General features: G+C 33.4%; 2 protein-coding genes across 12 annotated transcripts in view; one reads left to right on the top strand and one right to left on the bottom strand.

Moving 5' to 3' along the window:
* Positions 1–25,803, bottom strand: part of LOC136853600 (uncharacterized) — a 192,795-nt gene that overhangs the window by 53,127 nt on the left and 113,865 nt on the right. The window lies entirely within an intron of this gene.
* LOC136853602 (phosphatidylinositol 3,4,5-trisphosphate 3-phosphatase and dual-specificity protein phosphatase PTEN-like) overlaps positions 1–25,803 on the top strand; it is a 57,850-nt gene that overhangs the window by 20,363 nt on the left and 11,684 nt on the right. For 2 of the 9 annotated variants that reach the window (XR_010857506.1, XR_010857509.1), the window contains 2 exons: positions 2,920–3,081; positions 15,494–24,235. The exons of 4 other annotated variants lie outside the window; for them this stretch is intronic. Coding sequence is in view for 2 of the 5 variants with exons in the window: in XM_067129347.1 (XP_066985448.1) it covers positions 2,494–2,535; positions 15,494–15,519 (68 nt within the window). In the remaining 3 variants the exon portion in view is untranslated. Of the gene's footprint in view, positions 1–2,493; positions 2,536–2,919; positions 3,082–15,493; positions 24,236–25,803 lie in introns of those variants that run through there. 3 more of the 9 variants (XM_067129347.1, XR_010857507.1, XM_067129350.1) reach the window with 3 other exon arrangements.

The following is a 25,803-nucleotide window of genomic DNA, read 5'->3' as shown; positions in this document are numbered from 1 at the left end:
TGACCCCTTGAAAATGTAATTTCTGATGTACGTTTACTGACTGACTACCAGTCATGTTGTAGGTAAAATACAATTACCTTGTAATAGGAGTATAACCACTTTCAGCTTCAAATTTACTTTGAATACATGCGAATGTGATAAATAATGAAATAAATAAAGAGTAGGATTCAGTTCACCCAGTAAAAGGTTACAGCCAGGAAACTTTAAAACTAGTGGAAGAGATGGGCATGGGCAAAAAATCCCATCATCATCTTCCTTGTCTGATTGGAAAGTCGGTCGAAGACTGTCATTTCCTCGGTCAAAAGGGAGATTGCAGTCTCCTGGATTGAGTGTCCCTGGAATGGGTGATGCAGTATCATCTAGATTGGGTAGGAGATGTCTTGAGTAGCTTTTGTTGCTTAAAGGAGAGGAGAAAGACAAGTGACTGTTCCCGGATGTAAATGGAAGTGTGGAGGTTATCCAGTTATTAGGTATAATAACAATAATACACCTAAAATAATAGAAAATCTTTATGTGTCCTTAGGAAACTTGATATACCAGCTACATGCTGATGAAAAGAAGATTGTACGAAGAATAGAGAAGACTCATTATAAATTAAATGATGTGGAAAAAGTGTAAGAAGAATAGAGAAGACTCATTATAAATTAAATGATGTGGAAACAGTTACAATTTTCAGTGCTACTGCCCTCAGAGAAGGTCTCCTCTCTAATAATAATAATGATAATAATTAATAATAATAATATTTTACAGTACAGTATACTGTACTTATATTGAAATAACTTTAGCCTGGTAAGACAACCAGAATACATATTGTTTAATTCTGAAATTTAAAAAAGGCTAAGATCTCTAAGCAGTTGGAAGGGGATGGTATCGATATTGGGAAGCAGAAGTTGCATATTCTGTTAGCAGTGAATCACTTACTGTTCGATCGTATAGTGACAGTTGTCACTATAATTTTTTTTTATTTTACATTAAAAGGTATTTTATTATCTACATGGTCGTAATGCAGATTTTATAACAATTTCTTTAGTAGTTTATTATATTTTTTTGTTTGCCAAAGCTCGCCAGATACCAAGATGTGCAAACAAAATGAGCAGCGAATGAGAGCTAACTGTGATTTTATCTTTTTTCAGTGAGCATATTTATCCCCAAACTCTTTAGATAGCATTGAACTCTTGTGAAAAAACATTGTTATGCTCTCTTGTGCAAAAGTGGGTGAAGGGATTGGGTCAGCAACCACGTCCCAAAATACTTGCCGAGAACCCTTCAGTATTTGCATCCTGTTTCCATTTGTAAAGATGGAATTTTTATTCACAGAAGCATGGGTCTTAGTTATTTGGAATATTTATGCCCTTGGTTTTCAATATTCCAATATTATTGACTACATGTTGATCCTGAAACCACTTTCTTAAGGTATATGTAAATCTTATTATTTTTATGTTCTGAGAAACTTGTGGTAGTGATGAAATCAAATGTGTATGTGTTTGAATTCTGTACTGTTCAGTAAATTATACTTTCTCATTTGAACATATTTTCCAGTTATCATTGTTGCAGTTTATCATCAGTGTAAGGGTTCACCGTGTGCTCTCTTATTTCATTGATATCGACATGGTAACAGACAAGAGAAATTCAAAAGATAGCTTCCAAAAAATTGTAAAATGGCCCAGGGTTCGAAAACAGTTTTTGAAATTCCTAAGGCTTACTAATGGGATTTTTATCATATGAATTGGAAAAATATAAAAGAAACTGGTATGTCTTGTAGGATAACATGTGCTGTAACATTTATTTGAATGTTGCAACAATGCAGCATCTAAACTCTGCGTATGTAATGTGGTATATGTAGGAGTTAGTTGGAATACATACAAATACTTTGATATCAAGTGGTTTTGGAGAGAGGAATTGTTTAGGTAAAAATAATTCTAGTGTCATTGGATGATTTGGGTTTAGATTTTCAGGTTGAAGTATCAGTGTCTGATGTTTTAATAAGTTGGTGATGTACTCATATACAGTACACTACTTACTGATCACTGAGAGTAACAAAGCAGTTGCCAAGGAAGTTGTTTACATATTATTTCTGTAAAATACGGAGTGGTCATTGGGTAAAAAACACTGTTCTTGGTATTGTATTTTGAAGGATTAAAAAAAGTTATTCCACTGATTTTATACATGAAACTATGAAGCTTAGAGTTAATTATTTTTTATAATATTGTAGCGAAATAATTGTTTATTTGAAGAAAACGGTTTGCTCTTTGATAGTACATTTTCACATGCTTTCAAAAATTGATGATAATTTGTCATTGAAGTATTATATTTTTTTTTTGCACAATTGAAAGAGCTGTTGCCCAGATGAGATGCCTTTTTCTTTTTGTTCTTTTATTTGTTACGAAAGAGAAATAGCAGGACTGCCATCACATCTGTAGTCTTGTTAAAGAGTGCAGATAGTACCTTTCACCTGGTTGCAAGATACACTGATAAATTTTTTTGCCCCTTTAGGCTCAAAGGGTATTCGAAGCAGCTACAGTTTGCAGCACCTCAGTAAATATTCTTTATTTATATAACATTTTGAGCACTAAGTTTAAGCTCTTAGCTCAGAGAAAGCTTCACAGATTTTGTAGTAATTTTTGTACATTGTCAGTCAGCCATGGTTCTTTAAATGGAATTTGATGTTGAAAGTTAGTGGCTTTGGTGAAGTCCAGTACTGTTAAGAAGTCCAGTTTTCAAGTTGATAGTCATTGTTTTACAGCATTTACAGTAGATTTAGAGAACCATATCTGACTGAAGTGTTATGGAACCTCTGGGCTCGTTTACAAGCTGTTTTTTAACACACTTACACATGCAAAGTTTAAAAGGAGGAGTGATTCACCAAATGTTGTGGACAGTGCTTGCTTGAATTAAGCGACCAATAACCCCCGCCCTCAGATGGCCACTGTCCAGAGCGCTACGTGGGTCGCTATCGGCTCATGTCGGACTGTTCGGCTGCCCATCCGAATCATTACACGATGCCGGAGGGCCCCACATGACCCTAGCCCCCCCACCTCCACACAACCTGCTTCCCCATGACACACACATGAAGTACATCCCGTACGTTTTCTCTCACAGGTTTTTTACCCTTCATGCACATTAGCATTCCAGTTATGATGACTGTGTTAGAAACCATTTGCTTTGACATTCCTTAGATGTCAGTGCCATAGCTTTTTTTACGTTCTTAGTTTGTTAGAACAGTCCTGTCCTGCCATTTGAAAAGTCAGTCCAGAGCACAAAGTATAAATGTCTCTAAGTCCAGGGCACAAAGTATAAATGTTGTCTTGAATCCAAGTGAAAACAAGGCTATGGTTCTGATTGTTAATATGCCTCTTTTTGCTTCTATCTGCTGTTATTTTGAACTGTTTAACCACAATATGGCACCTTATTAGCACAAGAGTAGTGTGTGTATTAGTGAGGCACTTTTATACCTGGTTAATTATTAGTTGTCATGTATCTTACATTTTTCTTACGTTGAAAGTTGAATTTATTAATGATTTCATGATACTGTATTTGATTCTGTTTGTTATTAGTTTTGACAGACTTTTTGTGAAATCATGGTACAGACAAACTGTCAAATTCCAGAACTTGCAATTTGATATCCCCAAAAGTGAAAAATGTTACTCTGTATCATTTGTTTATTATGTCATTACAATTAATATAAAATTAACAACAGCAGAATGTTTTGTTCTTCTTGTACAGCATTAGATGTTCGTCTTGTTAAAATAGTATAGAAAAGAATAATAAAACAGTATAACCATATACATCTGTAGTGTAACAGAGCCAAAATATTTATACAGTATGCTGCTTTTATTGAATGAATACAGAGTAAAATTTTCATGATGAATATATGTTCATAATGGTTTTGGTCTTATTTTTCTTGGAATGTAGGGGGTTGTTAGGATTAAAAGTTTAGAAGTGCCTATTTGATTGTGACATTGGAAGTTCATTAACCCCTAACAGTATGAGGTAACGTATGTTTAATTCCACTGATTCACAGAATGTTCCTTCAAGACCAGTTCATTTGCTGGCTTTTAGTAAACTGAGCCATCTTAGACTTCATTTACTTCTGCTGCTTAGTGCTAAAATAATTTTTGTTCTGTATGATTGGAGCTCCTGAAAAGGAAATTTTTTATTTGTTTGTTGGTAAACAGTACTTCTTCACACTATGTCTTTTCAGTGGGTGGCATCATACTTCCTTAAGTGTGCCTAGTATGGTTCACTGGGGACTGTACCAAAGGTTCTTTACAGCATTGTTAGCCTGCAATTCCATTGCTTTCAAATTTTTACTTTCCATCTTATCCTTTTGGTCTCTTTCCGTATAGCTGCTTTTTTTTTTTTCTTATTCTAGTTTCACCAGTCATTATAGACAAATCTTCAGGGCCAATCTTATGAAGAACTTTAATGGTTTAGTGGTATGGTCAACCTACTTAATAAAAAGAATCCTTGTAGGAATATATTATATTACTAGGCAGTACTGAAAGTTCTCTGCAGAAACACTTTTGACCTGTAGCTGTTTGGTTTTCTTTCATTTACTTCTCATTAATCTCATCTTGTCCTGTTCACAACTTTTTTCCCCATCCCAAGGAGAGTAGAAATGAGATACAGTTTTGATGAATCTGTTTTTAAATGATGGTAGTAGTAATAGTGTATTGTATCTTTACGATAATCAGCTAGGGTGAATAGCTAAGAGAAGCACGGTTTTGAATTGGTATGAACTTGATATGATTGGGAAAAATCAGACCTGGTTTTAATGTTATTACTCTGTCTTCTTGCTTATTACCTAAATTTCATGCATTTGAAATTAAAGAATACTACGTTTCAAGATTTCTCTTATATATGTAGTGTTGTTTACTTAGCATATAAAGTGAATTGTGTTACTTAAAAAACAGAGATAAATCTATCTTGTATTTCTTCTATTGACTTATTTAGGATTCCATTATGTATTGGTCTTGTGAGAGACAAACCACGAGTTTTATGGGAATTAATTCTGTAGTATTTAGATGACTATGGAGCTTTAATGTTCTTTTTTTATTTTTTTTTTTATAGTAGCTATCAACATAACTCATTTCTCATGAACAGCATCAGTCCTGTTTAATGAGTCATCTCATTTCAGTTGTAGTTTTTAATGTATGAGCTTCATAGATATTTTATAGTTTGCACAATTATTCTTCGATGTGTAGCGGAGGTTCAAACTTTTGAGATGTCGGTAGTTTGTGGTCAGACTTTGAGGCCTTGTTGTTGCGATTTTTCCTGGGGTTTATTTAGATTTTTTGACCAGTACGGTGACATCTTTTGGAGATGACAGACTGGGGTTTTTCCAATTTGGAGCCAACTTGGTGAAATAGTTTATTTGATGGGGAATTTTTTGTTAGGAAGAGTTTTAAGTGATATGTTTTTTATTTTTATCTCATTTTACCTCATTTTATGTGGTTTTGTATTGATCATTAGATAATGTCGATTACCCACATTTTGCTGGGGAGTGGAGCTTCAAGTATGGATCAAGGATATACACACTTTCTGTATTTTTATGGATGCTGTGAAAGAAGCACTATACATGTGTTGAGCGCAGAGCAAGGTTTTCTGGTCACTTTCCAGTATTAGTTGATTCTGGAATTTTTGATTTGTTTAGTGCTCCCTGCCCAGCTTTTATTGAAAGAATTAATTAAATTTTATTGGAAAACTAGAATTTCGGAAAACTAGAATTTCAGAAGTATGTTGTGGAACAAAAATCAGTTTTGTATTTTGCTATAATTAAAGTGCTTACTTGAGACTGCTTGTGCATGAGAAGTCTGTGCTTGAGTATTTTTGAGAATGGCTTGTTTTTGATGATTGAGGGTTTTGAAGAGCAGTGAGTCTTTAGCCAGTTTCTGGTAAATCTTTAGATAACTTTTTGCCTTTAATGAGCATGTTATAGAAATGATACTCTTTCGTTGTGTGGCACAACTAATGATTTGTCTCTTATTGTGCTGAAAAGTATGTTTTGTGCTTTTGATAACTAGTACGATGAAAGCACAGAGCACGCTGTTAAAAAAATAAAATCTTGGTTTTATTAGATGTAGGAGAAAATTGAAATTGACATACTGTAATGTTTGTTAATGAATGAAGTCCAGTTTGCCCAAGAACTTAGAATATTGCAAGTTAAAAGATGAGGTTATAATAATTTTGATTAGAGCTAGAGGTTGTATTAATACTCTTTTGGCATAGCTGAATGTAGTAAATATGAGTTGGTGACTTTTTAAAGAGGATCTGTTCTGGATTTAACTCAGTTAGTGAGTGTATAGCTTCCCTATCTAAGTTTCCTCCGAAAAAGTACAAGTTTTAATGGATTTTATCAGCATTAACCCTTATGCCCCATCATAAAATTTAGTGGTAGTATTGAAACATGCAGTACATAAATTCTGGTTTTTTGCACTCACAAATATCATAACATTCCTGAATTATGAGAAACAAATACCTGTATTCATATATTCTGGCTTCATGTGAAGTATGTTATGTTACATGCCCTACCATATATTACTCACCAAACCACCTGTCAAAATGTTTCTGCATATCAGTAATCTTGGTAAAGTAGGCACTTTTTAGAGGAAGGATAGACAACACGGGAAATGCAGGCAGACAGGTTACTAAATGACAATTAGTGCCACTTAAATACAGGTAAAAAAAGAATGCAGTGATATGTATAAACCATTGAATTGATGTAGTTTACTGTTGTGGTCATGTTTATGATGATGGTACTGACTTTGATGCAGACATTTGGTGGTCCTCATAAGAGAAACTATATTACCTTGCGCCATATATTCTCCAATGTTTAAAATAAACTTTGTTCACTGCACTGCATTTGGTTCCTTTGAATGGATGTTTAATATACTGTACTTGGATTCAGTTCTGTGAATCGTAATTGTGGCTATTAAATAAATATACTTTTATATGAAAGCATTTATTGCAAATCTGTTGGGGTTGTTGACCTTTCAATGCCATGATTGACTTTATTCTCAGGATGCTTTTGTTTCTGCATGCCTTTTACTGTCAAAGCTTTTTCATTAATTTCCTTTGGATTTAAGGTAAACTATGTGAATTTTTGTATTGTTATTCTTCCTAATGCTGGGTATCATTTTGCATATAAAGGTTATGTTTGACATTTTGTATTAATGTTGCATGATAAATATTTTTCTCTCTTGTGTAAAGTTTAATGGAGATGTTCTGTTGACAAGCAGAGTAACAAGGGCAAGTTATCACAGAGCTGAAACGTTTTCTGCCATTACTTTGGGGATAAGGTATTTGAAATCATGGGGATTCATGTATGTGATATAGAGGTATAGATACCACTTATTCAGATTATTGTGGACAGAAAGTAGATGATATTACAGACTTTTATGCTTATAAGGAAGCTGAAAGGATAGTGTGGGTGATACACAACAGCTGTTATTCATGGATTTAATTATTTTGATTATTCTTTTTTATAATTTTATATTGTAACATGTGAGTGTTGCTGTGTAGGAATATTGTGCGGTTGATGAAAAAATCAATTTTAGTGCTCACGCATTCAAGGAATGTTCTGGATAAATTCTAAATGTGATTCCTTCAGAAATAGTATATTGTATTTAATATATGACAATATTATTAGGTTATCTTTATTGCCAAGCAACTTAGGTTATTCTGTATTTGATGACAATGATGGCAATGTCATGAACTAACTTTCAAGGTGACAATAACATAAATTACCATACAGATTTAAGGTTAGATATGCCCATTTTAGTTACCAATATGATATATGTTTGTTCACCACAACCCCATTAATCAAAAGTTGCCTTATTTCCATGCAACAAAATCCCATTTGCACCTGCTTGTACAGTTCAAGATTGAGAGGCCCCTACTGCACATGCACTGATGCAAATACACTTTTACTTCACTCATTCTTTGTTGTAGCTTGAGAGATTTAACATTGTTAATGTTGTGCTTTTGTACTGCTCATCATCGTTATGAAGACTTTCATCAGCTTTGCCCTGTATGTGGTGAGATGTAGGAAATTAGTTCTCTTCACTCTTCTGTCTCTCGTGGTATTCCTGCTTGAACTCCCATCTGGCTTATGTCTTCATGTATTCCCTCTCTTCATGATTTCCTGGGTCTTGGTATAGGTCTTGTCCTGTTGTTATAATTATCTACTGCATTTTTTTACCATTCCTCATCCCTTCTCATCACGTATCCAAGCTGTCGCAGTCTTTGAGATCTGTCTCGGATACGTTTCTCCACCACTTCCTCAATTAAATGTCAAGGCACATGCATTGCAGAAGTTCTCCTCCTTATTGGCCCTGAATCATAATTTGACATCCTTTGAGCATAAACATGAAGATGCCTTTCTTCTTTCGCATCAGGATGTTTTCTTGTTGGGATGGACTGTTTGTCATGTGCTGCCAGTAAGGAATGACCATTGAATGGTCGAAAGTGCCCCAGGGCTCGGCTTTATAGCCTAATTTTCATAAATCAAATCAAACTCTTAAGGATAGATTGTATGGCTTCATCTTCAACGCAATCATAATTTTATCTCCCATCATTTCTGTGGCATATTTATTAGGTGTGGCTTTCCATGGTAACTTCCAAGCAGCTTGTTCTTGTCAGGGGTCTTCATAATTTCTTCCTTAGTCCTCTCGCTTAAATTGATGTTCAGGTAACATACAATTAATGTGGTTGTAGTTATCATATAAGATGAAGTAAGTACTTATTATGTATATTCTAATTAAATAGACAACTAATTGTTATCTAGTCAGGTTAAGTTAAAAAGTATAGGTCATTCACCCTTACAAAGTGATGGAGTGATGCTTTTAAAGAGAGAACCGTTTCACTACAGTAGAATGCCGTGGCTGAAAAGTGAAGTTCAGATACAAATAAGATTATGCACGAGTAACAGATTGTCTTTTGCACCAAAGCACATGCATCTTTCATTTGTATTTTATTAACTTTATGTTGCTGTTGGGCTTGCGTTTAAATTTTTTCGTCGCAGTTTGACAATGATAAACGAAGAAAGCATTTATAGCTAATATTAAACTGGTTGTGTGCATGCTTGTGAAGTGCTTGCAAAATTTGTGTTTTAATATATATTTGGCTTGCTTCGAGTAATAAGTTTTTAGCGTACCTGCTGTGCCAAGAACAAGTAAATATTAAGTACGTAAGTTTGGGGATGAGAAAGAAATGAAGTGAGTAGTTTGCAGAGTTGGATATGAATACCTTGTGACAGTTTTTAAAGAATGAATTTAGAAATTGATTTATGTAAAGATTCCCTAAGGTAAACTTGCTTTCAGTTTATACAGTTATAAGAAACTAGTTTGAAAGTTCAGTAATTCAGTTTGAATGAAGCCTGTTTACTAGAGAAGACAGAATGGTCTTTGTTTATTTGTACAAAAAGTACATGCTACTGCCTCATTAAACGTATATATTACTTGAAGGCCAATTAATGAAGAATTTCCTTTATAGTTTATCAGATGTTGTAAAGCTTCGTTTGCTCCGAGTACCTAAGCTGTTCAATATAATGCTTGTTTTGGTAGCAAATTTCATTAAAAAAAATTTGGTCAGGCTTAACTTTTTATGAAGAACGTGTATTAGCTTGAAATTGATTAACAGTTAAAGAGATAAAGTGATGATTTCATTTGAGGTAAATAATGATTAAAATGAATAAAAATTTTCTTTCCAGCAGGCACTTTGCACAACAGTTGTTTTACAGCAGCAGTAGTAACCATATTTTCATTAGGAGCAGGAGGAAGGAATAAGAAATTATTGTAATAAGTTAATGTTTGTCTTTTGAGGTTATCCTTTTCATCATATGAATGATTAAACAATCTGATATTGTATTTAGTCATGCCAAGCCCAAAGTTAGCAAAAATTTTGCACTTACTGATGACAGCAACAGAATTGGCCCTTTTATTGTATAAGTGCTCATAATAAATACAAACCATTGCTTATACAGGAGCCATTAATTCAAATTTGGAGAATAGAGCTTACCAGTTGTAAATCGAGTGGTAACAGCCAGCTGAACTGTATTGGTGAGGGTGGTTACTAAGAATTTTGGGAGACCTACTCCTTGCCCATTAATCAAGCAAGGCCCACCTTTATATCTACATAATTTCTTTGTGTTAAATCATTACCGGCCTTTTCAGCTTTTATTTTCTCATCTATGTCTGCTGTTTGTGTTTTTATCATCTTTTAGTTACTAATTTGAGTGACTGATGGTCTTGTGATATAATATTGCTGTAATATTCATTTGAGTGTATTTCATAGTTGGCACTTGCTTGTTTGTGTTGCTTGTCATCAAGCCCTTGCCATGCCTTGTATATTGATGATGGCATAACAGTTATTCTTGCATAGCTCATACTTCCTTTTATCTTAAATATTGTGTTCACAGTGCAGAAGAATATATTAGTTAGATGCAAGGCCCTAACATGGTGGTCCCCTGTATGAAGAGTATGCTGACTTCTTTTTCATACAGCAGACCAATCCAGAACATTACTAGTGACCCAAGCTATGAATATCAATTTTGTCAATTTTCCCACTTGAAGGTTACCCATTGGTCTGAAAGATTCTTTTCTGTATCAAATGCCCCAAGATTTGCCAGACCTTGTAACCCTCACTTTGTAATCTGTGTTGAACAAAGTGATGAGCTTCTGTATGTACTATTTTAAAAGGAAAGTTTACTCACTTTCATCCCTTTTCATGAAAGTTGACAGGCAGTCTTTTCATCAACTTTTCTACCAGTTGATCGAGACTAATGGCCTCGATTTACAAGCTCTGTTCCAGGAATATGGGAGGGAGATGTCTACTGTTACCAGATTATTCTGTAGAGTTGTATTGTTTACATGGAGTGTCTTTAGCATTCAGACCATGCCTTATTTTGTGAGACACAGCACTAAAGAAGATAACACATTGCACCAGTTACCTATCTTTAACATTAACAGTGTACCTTAAAGCATTTCAATATTATCTATATTGTTTGAATGCTATAAGACAGAATGTGAAACATCATACCTGAAGAAAATTTAATAGACAGTTGCACATTTCCAGCACAGTATGTGTATGTGACATGCTACATTTACTAAGGTGGAAAGATTAACTTAAGACTTCACACTATATGCATCATCATGGTGCTATAAGGTTTATTTGGTTTGAGTTTCCGGTCCTGCCTAAATAGCTGTTTTTAGTTTCCTTTCCCTCTACCTCTTTTATGTAAAGAGTTTAATGGGTCTCCCCTGACTATGTAACTTCACTCACCAACCCAGCTCGGCCAATGGCTGCCACTTCATTTTAAAACTGGGATCTCCTGCTTACTGATGTTTAGCCAAGTGGCATTGGTAGAAGTAGCAGTTTGTGTCTAAGAAGCAGACTTTAAAATGCCTCATTTTTTTTATATTTTTTCAGCAGATAAACTCTTACACTCTTGTGACATGGCCATAGAATTTTCATGCTGAAGTTTTTGTGTTTTCACAATGATACTTAGAAGTTTACTGCTGATTCATATTATCATTTATGATATGGGCTATAGATATATTTATCTAGTGGAATATGTTACATTTAGGATGCCAGCTTTAGAAGTTTACTGCTGATTCATATTATCATTTATGATATGGGCTATAGATATATTTATCTAGTGGAATATGTTACATTTAGGATGCCAGCTTTAGCAGATTGCAATTGTTTTTGTATTTTTGACTTATTTTAATTAGGCATTTGAACTTTTTCTTTTTCTCCAAGTGTTTAGTCATTTAATCATTTGATTGCCATTATAGCTGTTGTGTATCATATAATTCTTTTGATTTCATACATCCTGGAAGCATAAGTACAGGTATTAGACAAGTAGTTACGTACGAGCAAATTTGGGGTTTGAATGGGCAATATTTAAAACAGGGTAGGGAATCACAAAAGTTTTGAAACACTATGTTAGTTTGTCCAGGGGTTTTCCATGTATATACACGTTGATATTTTTGGCAGATTACGTTGAAGCGTGTCCCTATTAGAGGCTCATTGTGAAGCCCTGCCTGTCAATTCTGTAAGAGAAATGCATGTGTAGGTTAACTGTGCTGTAAAAGGTGTAACAGGTATTAAGTTATTGGTGACAGCTCAGAAGTAAATAGTAAATATTAGTGAAATATATACATTTTTATGATTTTAGTGTGGCTAGCAAAAACTTCTCCAGTGTCATACATTTTTTCGTATTGCGAAGGATGGATTGTGAAGTAAGTTGGGTTATAAAAAAGGAATGAATATGTACAGTACATGGTAAATAGTTAGTTGGATGTTTAGTATCCTAAGAAAAGACTGTCTGATGGTAATACAGAGCTCTTAAGAATTAAAATTGCCTTTCTTCACATTATTCATACTTTATTAAAATATATTTATATTTTGTATGTAGGTGGTAATGTTATAGGTGTCGTATTGGTTTAAATCACAAAGGAAAGATTAAGGTGGCTTTGTGCATGCTCAAAGATTAATGCAGAAACCACTCTCATAATTTTTATTTGCATGAAATTAGTAACTTGTCTGCGATTGACTAACATTATATTATTAGTTTGTTCGTGGCAAAATTGACTGAGAAGAGAAGGATTGTTAACATTTGATCATAAAAGTAGTTACGATGTGAATGTGATTTGCTAGTCTAAGGCTTATGCTTTCAGCCTTTTGATACCGTATTAGTCTTTTTCTTATTAAATTAACTCAAAGGTTTTCTGAAAAATTTTCAATGAAATTGGGTTGACAGGTAATGAATACAAAGGTTATGCACCATGTTTGCTGGAATATAGGATGTACTTTTTTTTTTTTTTCTATAAACAACTGATTTTGGTAATGATTCACATGTCCCACCCTCAGACATAACACAGACCACTACGGTATCTTATAACAAAGTTAGACTTGAAAGATAAGCCATGCTATGAAATATATTACATGGCAATTTGGGGAGTTCTGTTTCCATTATGAAGATAATTGAGAAGTGAAAAAGGCAGTCATTCAGAACTCACCAGTTCTACCACTGACAGCTTGAGAATGTGTACATGGTAACACAAAGATGAACTTTATTGACTGCTTGGGAATGATGAATCTGTGCCCGCAAGCACAGTACATGCCTATGGCCGTTCTTTTCATTCTGCGAATATCCAGAAATATGGAAAATGAAATGGGAATTATAAATACATTGTAATGGGTGAAACAAACTGAAATTATAAAGTTTGACATTGGCCTCTACACTCAGTGAATAGAATACGCATTTTACTCTTTCTCAAATAATAATATTTAAAAATTTACCAGGATCCAGACTATTATTTCAATATTTTCAAATTTACCTGGATCCAGACTTATTTCTTTGTAGATATTAAGTGCAGATTTGATTTTGTTTTTTGTTGGTTATTGGTTGTCTCTCTGTCACTTGGTTATTTTGACTTATTGCTCTGTTCCTTTGTTAAGCATACAACATTAAGCTTCAGCTTCAAAATGAGACCAATACCAGCGTATAAGGTGAAAACTAAAGTCCACAGCAACCTGTTCTGTAAATAGTTTTTTTTTTTACCACAGATGATTTTTGGGACCCTCTCAGAATCTCAAAGGGTTAAGGTATATAGGAAAACTTTGGGATTCCTAATCTGGTTATATTTTTTAAATGTTTGTTAAGGTTCGTGAAGTCATTAATTGTATATGCTAATTAAGCCTTGAATTAACATTTTTGGTATGCTTTGCATTGGATGCCTTTTAACAGAATGGTTGCCATTCTTCATTCCACATGAAATACACATAGTTTTTTGATATTTTAATAATCCATGATCATAATATAAAAGCATGGTTTTTAATTGCACTTTTGATGTATATTCATTTGGCTACAAGATGTTAATTATCCAAAAATGATATTTAGGGTATGACTAATAATTTTACTTTTATTCATTTTCTTGAATTAATAAATTTCCTGTTTCTTGTGATTAAAGTGACTTTTTGCACACTTATTCATGTATTTTACTTCTCTGGCAAGGATTGATTGTTCATTTATACATCCGACATGCACTTGAGACTTTCTGTTTAATTTTCTTGCAGTGAAAATTTAAAGGCGTAAAAATATTTTCTCAGATAAATATAGAGCCTACACAAATAACATAAGTAGTTTACAACTTAAGGGCTCATGTTTTCTGAGGCATATATGACCATTAGTGTAGGGAGATGGGTAAGTGCATTATATGAAAAATAATATTGCAAGTGTTCATTCCTTGCAATAATACCTTACATTATTCCTACCCCCTATCTCTCTCTCTCTCTCTCTACATATATAAAATTTCTTTATGAATACATTTGAATTCATTGTTTTACAATGCTTTACTTTTATAGTGAAACAATAGACATACAGTAGTGTACATCAAGTTCCCCTTTTAAAACTTTTCTAAGTATACTTTGTGCCATCATTATTCTTGCACAGTCCACTGAGTTGGGGAATTTTATTTAAAAATGTTTAAATTTTCACTCGGAAGCTGGCCTTCTGTACATTATGTAGGACATGTAAAGTTGGGATCTGAATATTTTTGGGATGTATGGAAACTAAAGGCTCTGTTAGTTCTTCACTCACATTTGAACCCAAAGTTTAAACTGTTTTAGTAAGTGATGATCATCTAACTATATAAATACCATAAGGCACTTACAAACTTCATAGTGAATTTCTATATATCAAGTAAATTAATACAGTTTTTTCTCTTTCAAGTTGAAATAATTATTATAAAGTTAATTTTCTGGATTTACATCATGTCCAGTTGGTTGTAATGTCCTCCCTATCATATAACTAAAAGCAAACTATTTTGGAATCCTTACAATATTTTTATTACAAGAAGCATTCTTAGACTTACATTCATATGTACATGAAATAAAAAGTTGCAAGTCTTGAGTGTGTTGAAGGCAATAAAGCTTGATTTGTATGGGTTTTCCACTAGCTCTTTTCCACTTTTGTAGAGCAGTTGCTGCTTTTGACCTGTAGGACATAGTTATCTTATTAGAGCCACTGTTTAAAAAAAAAACTATCCTTTATTGCTGTTCTTTTTGCACTTAATTTTTTATTCCTGTTTTGAACTTAATCTCATCCTTATACAGGCTCTTATGAGTAGGTAATATCATGTAGTTTGAAGCAGATAAATTGGGTAAAATTGATCAATTTGTTCATGCTGCTAACTTGAAGCATTTTTGTCCATAATGGGATTTTAAATGAATTATTATGATATTACCACTAAAAAGAAGATACCTTGTGTGGGGGTAGGCTTAATAAGAGTTTATTGCTTTTCGTGATAGTCTTTTGTAAAGTATCACAATTCATGGAGAAGTTTTTGCTAAAGGCTGCAATATCACTTTAGGGTCTATAGTTCTTTCGAGTTGTTTATACATTTCACATATCTATTTTAGTCGTAAGTAAGCATGTGTTAGTTACGTCTGGAGACCCCGGCCTGCGTAACGACTTCATTCCTTTCAGTGGAGGGGCCGGAGGTGCTCCTGTGACCCCACCGGGACCTGCGGGGGGAAATGGTGGGGATCCTCTCAACCACTCATCATCTCACTCCTCCCGGCTTCTCAACTCTAGGCCTCTCATCACTCAACTCTGAAATTATGTCATCCTACAATTGGCTTCAATTTTTTTTTCTTCTAATTTTTACCACTATTTATACTCATGTTTCTAGTGTAACATGTAAGCATTCTTAAGGTGCCCACTATCCATTAGGACCATTTTCATTAGCAATATCACAGTAATTAATCACTCACAATAAATAAATGTCATTTGGAAATTCAGTGTCTATGGATATATCTCACACCCAGGTTTAATGGTGTTGTGTCAAATCAGTCCACTGTTTCCCCTCCATAGTTGTTGGTGTAACCTTTTTTGGAATAAGGAAAATGGTCTCTGTTGGAGTAGTCCTCTTCTCATTGGATAGCAAAGTGGTCTCCCCCCTCGTCACATCTACCTCTATTGGCTTTATAACTTGGGTGATTTGCCTGAATATGTTTTGTAACTTCATCCTGGAATTGGAACTTTGAAAGGTGATTGGATATATGCATGAATGTAGTGTCAAAGCCTGATGCAAGAGTTTATATATATAGTATACCTATATCAAATGTATAATATATATATATATATATATATATATATATATATATATATATATATATATATATATATATATATATATATATATATATATATATAATTATATATATATAATAATTGAGAAGTAGCCTGGTTAGAAGGTAATCTCAGCTTCAAGATAAATCGAAAAGCTAAGACAAGCCAAAACTTCCTTATAAACAGTACTTTATTTGGCTACAGTCTTTATCTTGAGACAGATTCATACATAACTCTGATAAAATAAATAAAAGTGCAAAATATTGCTTACAGTTCAAAAGATTTGTAATAGGACTAGTATGCAAAAATATAAAAAATGTACACCTAATATAAAAATTTTAGAGAATAGCTGGATGTGTATAATGGCTTCACCTGATATCTTTTAATTCTATAGTTACCTCTGAATAATATTTTTAAAATTTTCAAGAGAAGCACAAGTTTTAATGATCAGTAAGAACATTGCTAAGGTTTTCCAGTTAATGCTGCCAATGCCCTTATGATCCTGGAACTTGGATTACAGTTTCGGTAGAGGAGCCAGCATATACTAGATGGTACTGTGAACATTCATATTTGTAAACAATTCCTGATTCTGGAGAAAGTGATAATTTTTTCTGTGATGGACAAAATTTGAATTTTGAATTCCTAGAATGTCCTTGAAGGGGTGGTTTGGAAAAAAAAAAATTTAAAAGGAAATGCCTTTCTTAAAATTTCTTTGTTTTTTCACTTTAGCCCCAAATAGATTAGAAGTTGGAACATATTTGTTTTAAAAAGATACTTAGCTTGTTGAAAAACAGCTTGCAATATCTTAAAATTTTCAGTAAAGAAGGCCTTGTGAAATATTTTTCTATAAAATACAGTAATAAGTTAGTGTAAATTCTTTATATTTCCTTTTTAGGAACAAAAGGCATTTTAAACTATTTTTGACAAACACTCAGTCAGTAATACTCTACATCAGTTACTAATTATGAAATTTATAAAAAAAAAAAAAAAATTGTCCACAAACTGATTCAGGAATTGAATACCTCAAATATGACTGTCCAAAGTGCTGTTTAGTGTATGTTGACTCCTAATGCAACAAATTCCACGATTATAAGAGGCTCATGGTAGAAATGGAAGACCTCTGCTGCGTTATTCGTAGTTTTTCACATAGAATGCCTGCTGTGAGGTCAGTAACATTGTCTCTTTTGAGAATTTCTAAGTGTTACTAGAGTTAATTGGAAAAAAGTATTAAGATCAGTTGAATCCATATATTAAAAATTAAAATCTCTTGAAGTTGTAATATTTTGTATATTTTTGTATTGCAATTCTATTGCAAATTTTATATATGTGCTGACATATTTTGTATTTATTTTTATTTTAGAACTTGAAAATGATGAGTTATGTTTGAAACCGTTCTTAAGGCAAAGGCTGCAGCCCAGTGATGTATCATTAGATAGATGTTTTGGCTATCCCATGTTCTTCAGATATATATATTCAGATATATATATATATATATATATATATATATATATATATATATATATATATATATATATATATATATATATATATATATTTATATAATGTGTATACAGTATATTGTCTTCTTGCCCTTTCTACCCACCCACTCACCATGGTTTTTCATGTAAGTCATTCTCTTTTTATCATTTCATCAATTAGATTTAATGTAGTATTATCATGTGTCTGAGAGCTATATTTTTTTTTATTTTGGGTAATGAAGATTTTGAGTTCGAGTCTTGTAGGTCAGGACTAAATTGAAAATTGTGACATCAATTATTATTTTTTTTCTGAGAATTTTAGTAAATTTTAGTAAATTCAGCTCAACTTTAGGAACTACAAAGCACATCAAATTAATAATGAACTCACTTCACATTATTTGCAATATCTTGATCAGTCTGACTCTCAATAAATGAGCAGTATTATTGAAAAATGTCTCATTCATGTTGTTGTAGTCTGAAGCCCATTTCCTTGGCAAAACTGATTACAGTTCCCCCCAGGGTTTAAGTTAAATGTTGTTGGTAGCCAAATTCAATGTTCTTGATGACAGTAATACTGTGTAAAGGTGATAATAATTAATGTTTTTGAATTGAGTCTCATTTCAGTAGCTTATATAACAACGCAGTCATATATTTTCCATATATCATCACTCTCACTTGCCTGTTTTAGGAAAAGACAAACCTGCTTTTCATTACATGCTTGTGATAGCAGACCAGACAAGTCTTGAATGTTTCGTGACGTGTAGGGTTTTATTTTCTCTACACGATTGAGCACATTTTCATTGCTAGTTGATTATGTGCCTAATTTGCTGTCTGTAACATCCTGTTAATAGTCTGTCTTGGTAATTCCAATACATATAGAAATTTGTTCATATAGTCCATTATATTGCATTGTCAATTTAAAAAATTTTGATCACGGGAGAAAGTGGCTTGTATAGTGAATATCGTCACTGTCATTCATTTACGTCAGAAGTAGAATGGGAGAACTGTGTATGGAAAATAGAATTTTGAAGTGACTTATGGTACTAGATAAACCTGCCAATTTTAACATTGATGAAACGTTTTGCAGTCATGTTTCAATTAAATGTATGTTAACAGATATGTGTTCCCAATATACGAATTGTTATTGTTCTGAATAGCTCATGTATTTGGTGTCATTCAATTCTATCCCTCCCTCCCTCCTTCCTGGTCAGTCCAGTCCAGTGATTTGCGATGGAAAATGCGCTAACAGGTTACCACTTTGTCGTTGTTGTTGTTCTTTGTCAGTTCTTATAGGAGCTGAAATTGTTTCCTGAATTTTCATAGCACATTCATTGTTTATTTATTTAATCTTCATTATATGTCATTCTTATTGTTATGGGAGACGAAAAAAAGATATCAAAGGGTTTGTAACAAATCAGTACAAGATGTTATTGTAAATATAATGTACTTTTAAGTATACAGTGAGTTACATGCGTATTTGCTCGATTGTTTCTGCTCCCTTATGAAGATTTATATAGAACATTTATTGAAATACAGTTTTGATAGAGACAAAATTGTACATTCTGCTCCTGATAACTTTTTGATTAACTGATTTTGACAACTTTCTTTTTAAATGGGTTCATGAAGACTTCAGTTTACCACATAGGTTCTTGTTTGATTTTCTAACACGAGTCTTTCTATATAACTGCATTTATGATTACAAGTCTGTAATATTATAAGGAAATTGTAAGGAAATTTAAGTGTAGCTTTGGAATATCCATGTTTTACATATAAGTTGAAGTATCAAATTTTGCATGTTAGCTTATGGCTTTCCCCTTAAGATTATTGTCACATTTCACCTCGTATTGTAGGAATGATGGACTTTGTTTGTAGAAATTTTTAGGTTCAGTTGTGACTAGGTATTCTTACTATTGGTTTTATGACAAAGCCTGCACTGCAGTTACAAGGGTAGGGACAAGTTACTACATTCATGAAGTTGATGATCACGAAGGTATTGCTGTACCTTACAGTCTGTGTCTTTTCACTACTAAAAGTACTCGCAGAATTCTTTTTATATGGTGACTACAATCAGTCTTACCATATAGAGTACAGTATGCATAACTAATTTGTGTATAAAATACAAAGTCATATTTTACTAATGTGATAGGTGCTATGTTAGCTGAGAACTGAGGCATCAGTGGGCAAAAAAAAGTTCTGAGATTCTCTCTCATTAGTTCAGAATCCTTCACTGGAAAAAGTTCCTAACTAAATACTACACATATTGGTGTTAGCATTGATAGTATTACCCTCCATCTCTTAGCTTTCTACTTTGTCAGGGAATCTTCAACTTTGTGATGTTGGAATAATTTAAATGGCTGTGATAACATCAAAAGTAAATGATGTTGGTGGGACTCCTTTTGGGCTAAGGATAGATATGGTGAGAAGTTGCCATTACTTCATCATCATTATCATCACCACTAGTATATGACCAGAACCCCATACGTGAATAGTATGCAACCAGATATTGTCTACTACTGGGTGACTAATGAACATGTTCCTGATGCACCATTCAACTCTTGTTATGCCTTGTTCCCAAGGCACTTTTTCTTTATAATTTCAGAACAATGGAGCCTGAACTAACAGGTGTGAAGTTGTTCAGGTAGCTTCATCATCAGTTTTTTGTCCTTTATTTCTGCTTTTTTACTCACCCATTCCCCAGGTGACAGCATCATTTCATACATAGAAAAATAATGTAAGACATTGTCTCATGATGTCACAAATCCTACTATGTTGTGGTCAGCATCATCCTTGAGACCAACGACTGGAGATAGTAAAAGGTTTTTAAGATTTACTAGTACTTGCTACTGTCACTTACTGTATCTAGTTGTATGTGGTGATACCCTCTTTTTTAGTCCTGGTTTCTACCCTCTGTAATTGCTTCGATTATCCAAGGAAGTTAACAGCATTTTTGATGTACAGATTTAAATAGAATCTCCCACTGCTAAGGGACCTTTACCAGAGAAGAAATCATTCATGACTTTATTTGCTTATGGATGACTCGATTCTTGGCTAACACAACACTGTTCTTGGCAGCATAACATAAGTAGGATAAAAGTGGTGCATTTTAAGGGCCAGTTAATTATTTCAAATTCTTAATATCCCTCTTTGTCTTTAGGATTGTCTTATACATATCTCTTTTATCGATATACATCCTAATCAGTAGAGCCCCTATTGAAAGTTATTTATTATTGTGACATATAGAGTATGTCCAGTATATTTCAGATTTTTTCAAACTGAGCAAACTTTCTTATAACACACACCTAAAAATCCATTAACTTTCAAAGCCAGTTTTAACAGAATCAAAGGCCAATATGGGAAAAGTGGGAAACCAGAAAGAGAAACTATAAATAAATGAAGTCAAACTGATTAGTTTAATGAGTGCTTTCAAAAACAGCAGTTTGGATTCTGCATTACTATAATATAGCCCCTCTTAAGCTTTTAAACATAAGGATCAGCATATTGCCATGAAGATCATTCCTAATTATTTACCCAGAGAATGAAAGACCAGTATTATTGGGCAGTGTGAGAAGAACTAAGACAAGACCCTGCACTATCAGTCAATGAAGAACAGTAAACCAAGAAAAAATGAAATCAAATTAAACTGGTAGTTAAAATGAATATAAAAGAGGAGATGAAGCAACTTATCACCGGTAATTTCTATAAATACTATAGAACTTCTAACCACTGATAAAAATACACAGGGAACTGGTGGTTGCAACACATTCCTTATAAAATCATGTAACAAAATAGGGGATAAAAAGAGTAACTGCCAATTAGTGCAATTAGACAATTCATAGGAAACAGACATAGAATCTCAGAGAGAGAGAGAGAGAGAGAGAGAGAGAGAGAGAGAGAGAGAGAGAGAGAGAGTGTGTGTGTGTGTGTGTGTGTGTGTGTGTGTGTGTGTGTGTGTGTGTGTGTGTGTGTGTGTGTGGCAATCATCTGATACATTATAAAGGAAATGAAATTTCCTTTTCAAATAATGTTAAGAAAAAATTGAAAGAAATAATCTTGAACTATAATGCTCATATAAGAAACTTCACCAAAGTTGCATCAAGCAGTCATTACATCAGTAAAAAACCATGGAACATTCCCAGCAAACTATCAAATTAATGAGCAGTACCTTTTTAACGTCCTCAAAGTATTGAAAATAAGTAAACTCAAGAATATAGTAGCAAAATACAATCAAGTTACTGTCACTTAAAAGACTATTCATAGATTTGAATGGAGAAAAGTATAGTTTCCCCATTTCTTTGGATATACAACAGGCATGTGATTCTACCTGAAGAAACATTATTTTAAAAGTGCTGCATACCCATGGTGTTTTAAGGCAATCTGCCTTTCTTCTTAAAAAACTATTCAGACTATACATTTCAGTTATGAATGGATAACATATTTTCAGGTGCTTATAAATGCAAAAATAGAGTCCCACAAGGAAGCATTTTTAAATATTATCCATTGTTCCTCTTTGCAGTCACAGATATTTCAAGTAGATACAAGGTCCACATCTGTATGTTTACAATTTTCAGAAAAAAACCAGAAGTCATTCATGTTTTATAAAGATATCAGATTTGAAAAACTACGATATTCAAACAAAAATTAGAAACAGTCTGATGCCCAAATTGAAAGTCTTAACCCTGTTAAGAAGAACTATCGTATACAACTTGGAAAGCTTAATGATCTACCCTAATTGTTACTGTATATAACGACTACTCCATCAAATTCAACATGTAGAAGATAGGTCCATTTCAAAATGAAAGACTCAGAATTTATCAGGCAGGTGATTCACCAGCTAAAAAAAAAAATTTTTTCAATCACAGCGTTTTGTACGAGTAAGCATCCAAAATAATTCCATTTGGAGCCCGTGAATTTATGAATCAGTAAATGTATTAAAGGCTCACGCTTTTGCAGTTTACAATAAGTTAAAGTTGATAAAACAAAAAAATAATTACACTTTGAAAGTGCCATAGTACTTGAAATCTATAGTTTGAAAAGCTGGTGTAGATGTTTGAGCTTTGCTGGATCCCAGCTTAAGCAGACAGGGGAAATAAAGATGCTAATAAAGCTGGCAAATCAGTAATGATTATAACCAAGTCAAACCAAGTTAAAAATTTACCCCCAAAAAAGATTGTGTCATCACTGAATTTCATTGTAATGAACAAACAGGAGGACAAAATTTAAAGTAACAAGGGAATTGTTATTAATATATCAAGTGACATTTCTCTGCTGCCTATACAGTTGTGCTTTCCTGATCTATCTCTGTAGCGAAGATCACCTGCATAAAGAAATTTATCTACTGAATTTAGTATGCAAGATTTTCTTTTCAAGGCCACCTGAAAGCTGCCATGGCTGACCTTTGGCAGGGTTGGTTAGAACCCTTGATCTATTATTCTTTTCCTATAGAAGGTTATACATTTGTTTGTCTGTAGGTTGTCAGGATATGGAAGCACATGATTAGGGTTTAAGGCGTCATTAGCTTTTCATTCAGGGTTCTTTAGCTTCAAAAAGGAGAGTCATGTTGTACATACTATGAACTGATACACATGCTTATGAAATTATGTAGTCTTTCGAAAGAAACAAACCTTGTATGGTTGGGGAAACAATTTTATTAATAAGTCACTATTTCTTCATGTATCAGAACAGAAGTTTTATTGTTATAGAAAAACATCCCATTGGGGTAGCATTTGCTGTATTGTATTTGATACTTCAACTTGAGAATTGTAAATTTTGTTTGGCAAGGAATTTCGTCATTAATGTCCTTTCGCTAGGTCTTAGAGGTACAGTAACTGCAAAGTACAGTATATAATCATTAACTTAATGCAGTAGGGTAAGGAAATGAACATTATTAGAGAAACTGTGTATAGACTTGAATTTGGTGTCCTCTAGCTGATAATAGACGTAACAAGGTTCGTATGATTCAGAAGTCAAAGTTTGTAAGCTGTAATTTTAGGTTATTGCAGGATTGCATGATAGAAGTTCGTAAAGATGTATTGTCAAAAGCAATGTAATTTAATAGATATTGAAAACACCTCTTGAAAAGTTGTCAGAATCAGTAGCCATTCAGTTAACATTTTTGTTGGGCAGAGACATTGCAAAGATTCACTCGATATTTTTTCTTTCGTAAATTTCTTCAAAACTGTATGTTTAGGTAATACAAACTTGAGAGAGTTTTCAAGGGCAGGACAGTTTGCTCTTACATGAAGATAGCTAGAATGTGATACACTGAAAATAAGAAATTTGTTATAATTTCACAATAGATAATGTGTCAGAAATGACTGGAAACCACAAGTCATTGTGCTGAGATAGGAGAAAGATGCTGATATATCTCATGTGTTCATATCTATCAGAGGCTTGTGTTTTTTGTGTCAAATGGCACTTTCATTGTCTTGTTCGGACAAGTTGCTGTTTTCAGTGATTGACACCACCATACTAGAGATTCAGTTCTCTACTATTTAGTGTACAAACCGCAGCTGGCGCCAAGCCAGAGTAGATGAACGATAGAATATATATATGTTTGAATACTATTACAAGCTGATCAACAGATCTTCGTTTATATCTACAAATATAAGAGTGCATAAAATTGTTGGCTTCAATCACCCACCATGTCAATTAAATGCTATAGAAGGGGAAAAAAGTATTTTATGATAGTATATATCTTGGTTATCATTTGTAGTAGTACAAATTAATACAGATTCAAAATCTTGCAGATGCCAGTGTATGTGAAGTAACAGCAAGATTATTTTTTAATTTTGTATGTCTGTTACAACAGAACATCTTAAATACTGTGTGAGGGACATTGGCTCTATGATATAGTATTTATTGCCACTGAAATGTTATGGAAGCTGGAAATATCCTGTTATTGTGTAGGGGAACTGTCAAAATCCATAAAATTTAATGTTATATTAGTCAAATTTCCATTTAAGTTAAAGAAATTCACTGTTTGCCCACTTTAGCTAATTATCAATTGAAATGGAAACATTTGCATTTTCTGCCACTTGTCAGAACTGTACTGTTGTGTATTCCCTGGTACAGTGCTTATTCAGATTGTATAAAAAAATTATGCCTCATATAAAGTAGTTATTTCTCTTTGTATGGTAATTACTCAAGAATGAGTAATCTTCATGATTTAATGGTGTACTTTTCACAAGAATCTTCATGATTTAATGGTTTACTTTTCACAAGTGGCAATAAGGGTAATAAAGTTTCCTGAACACATTCAACAGTGGAATATAAATGACTGCCAGATTAAATTATCTCTTGGAGAAATTCATCATCAATTTAAAGAATATAAGATCATAGGGATGTTTACATGTCCATAATCCAATTGCTTCAATTGGCCATTATTTCTTTGAAAAATAGTGTGATAAAATCCCAGTAACAAACAATGATATTTAGATATCAACAGTTAAAACTATAGTATCTTTACAGATGTACTATAAGCAAAATGGCAGAATCTGTTTTTTCAGTGGCCCAGAATTTTGGTGGGTAGCTTGTTTAGTACAAGGAAGAACTTGCAAAGGTAGAATGTTAGGTTTCTGCCCTTGCAGGTATAACCATATTGCCAAGGGTAATTCCTAAGATGTAGACAAAGGCTGGACTTCTTTTAATCTGTTACTTTCAATTTTTTCCTTCTTGCTCTTTAACTGATATCATACTGACAGCCACCACAAAGGACTCTGTTCACGTTTTCAATGCACGTTGTTTATGACGGAGGGGAAAAAATTTGAGTCAAACCTTGCCTTCAGTGATGGGTCCAGTCTCAATGAACTAATGTAATGTACATATATTCTAATTAGGTCCCCTTGCAGATTGGTAGGCTGTCCTAGACATAACAAATGTATGTATTATGCAAGATGATAATTTCCAAAAATGTGACGTAGCAGGGAACTGTGATGATTACAGTTTTGCATAACCCTTTAAATCAAATGAAAAGCTGAACCTAGTGCCCCTTTGACCTAGGTATGATGAGGGGAGCCCTTGAACACCATAAATAAATCTATTCTTGTTTTTGGTTTCAAGAGTCCAACCCAATAAATGTATGTTTGGCTTGAAGCTGGGATTGGGTGGAAACTGTGATACTACACTATTAACACTAATGATTTAGGAAAATTTCAATCCTTGACAGTGCTAATGTTATTTACTGTGATT

Source organism: Macrobrachium rosenbergii, chromosome 27 (genome assembly GCF_040412425.1).
Source record: "Macrobrachium rosenbergii isolate ZJJX-2024 chromosome 27, ASM4041242v1, whole genome shotgun sequence".
In the NCBI taxonomy this organism is placed as follows: Eukaryota; Metazoa; Arthropoda; class Malacostraca; order Decapoda; family Palaemonidae; genus Macrobrachium; species Macrobrachium rosenbergii.
Note: the sequence above shows the minus strand (reverse complement) of the source record. Positions and strands in the feature narration are given on the sequence as shown.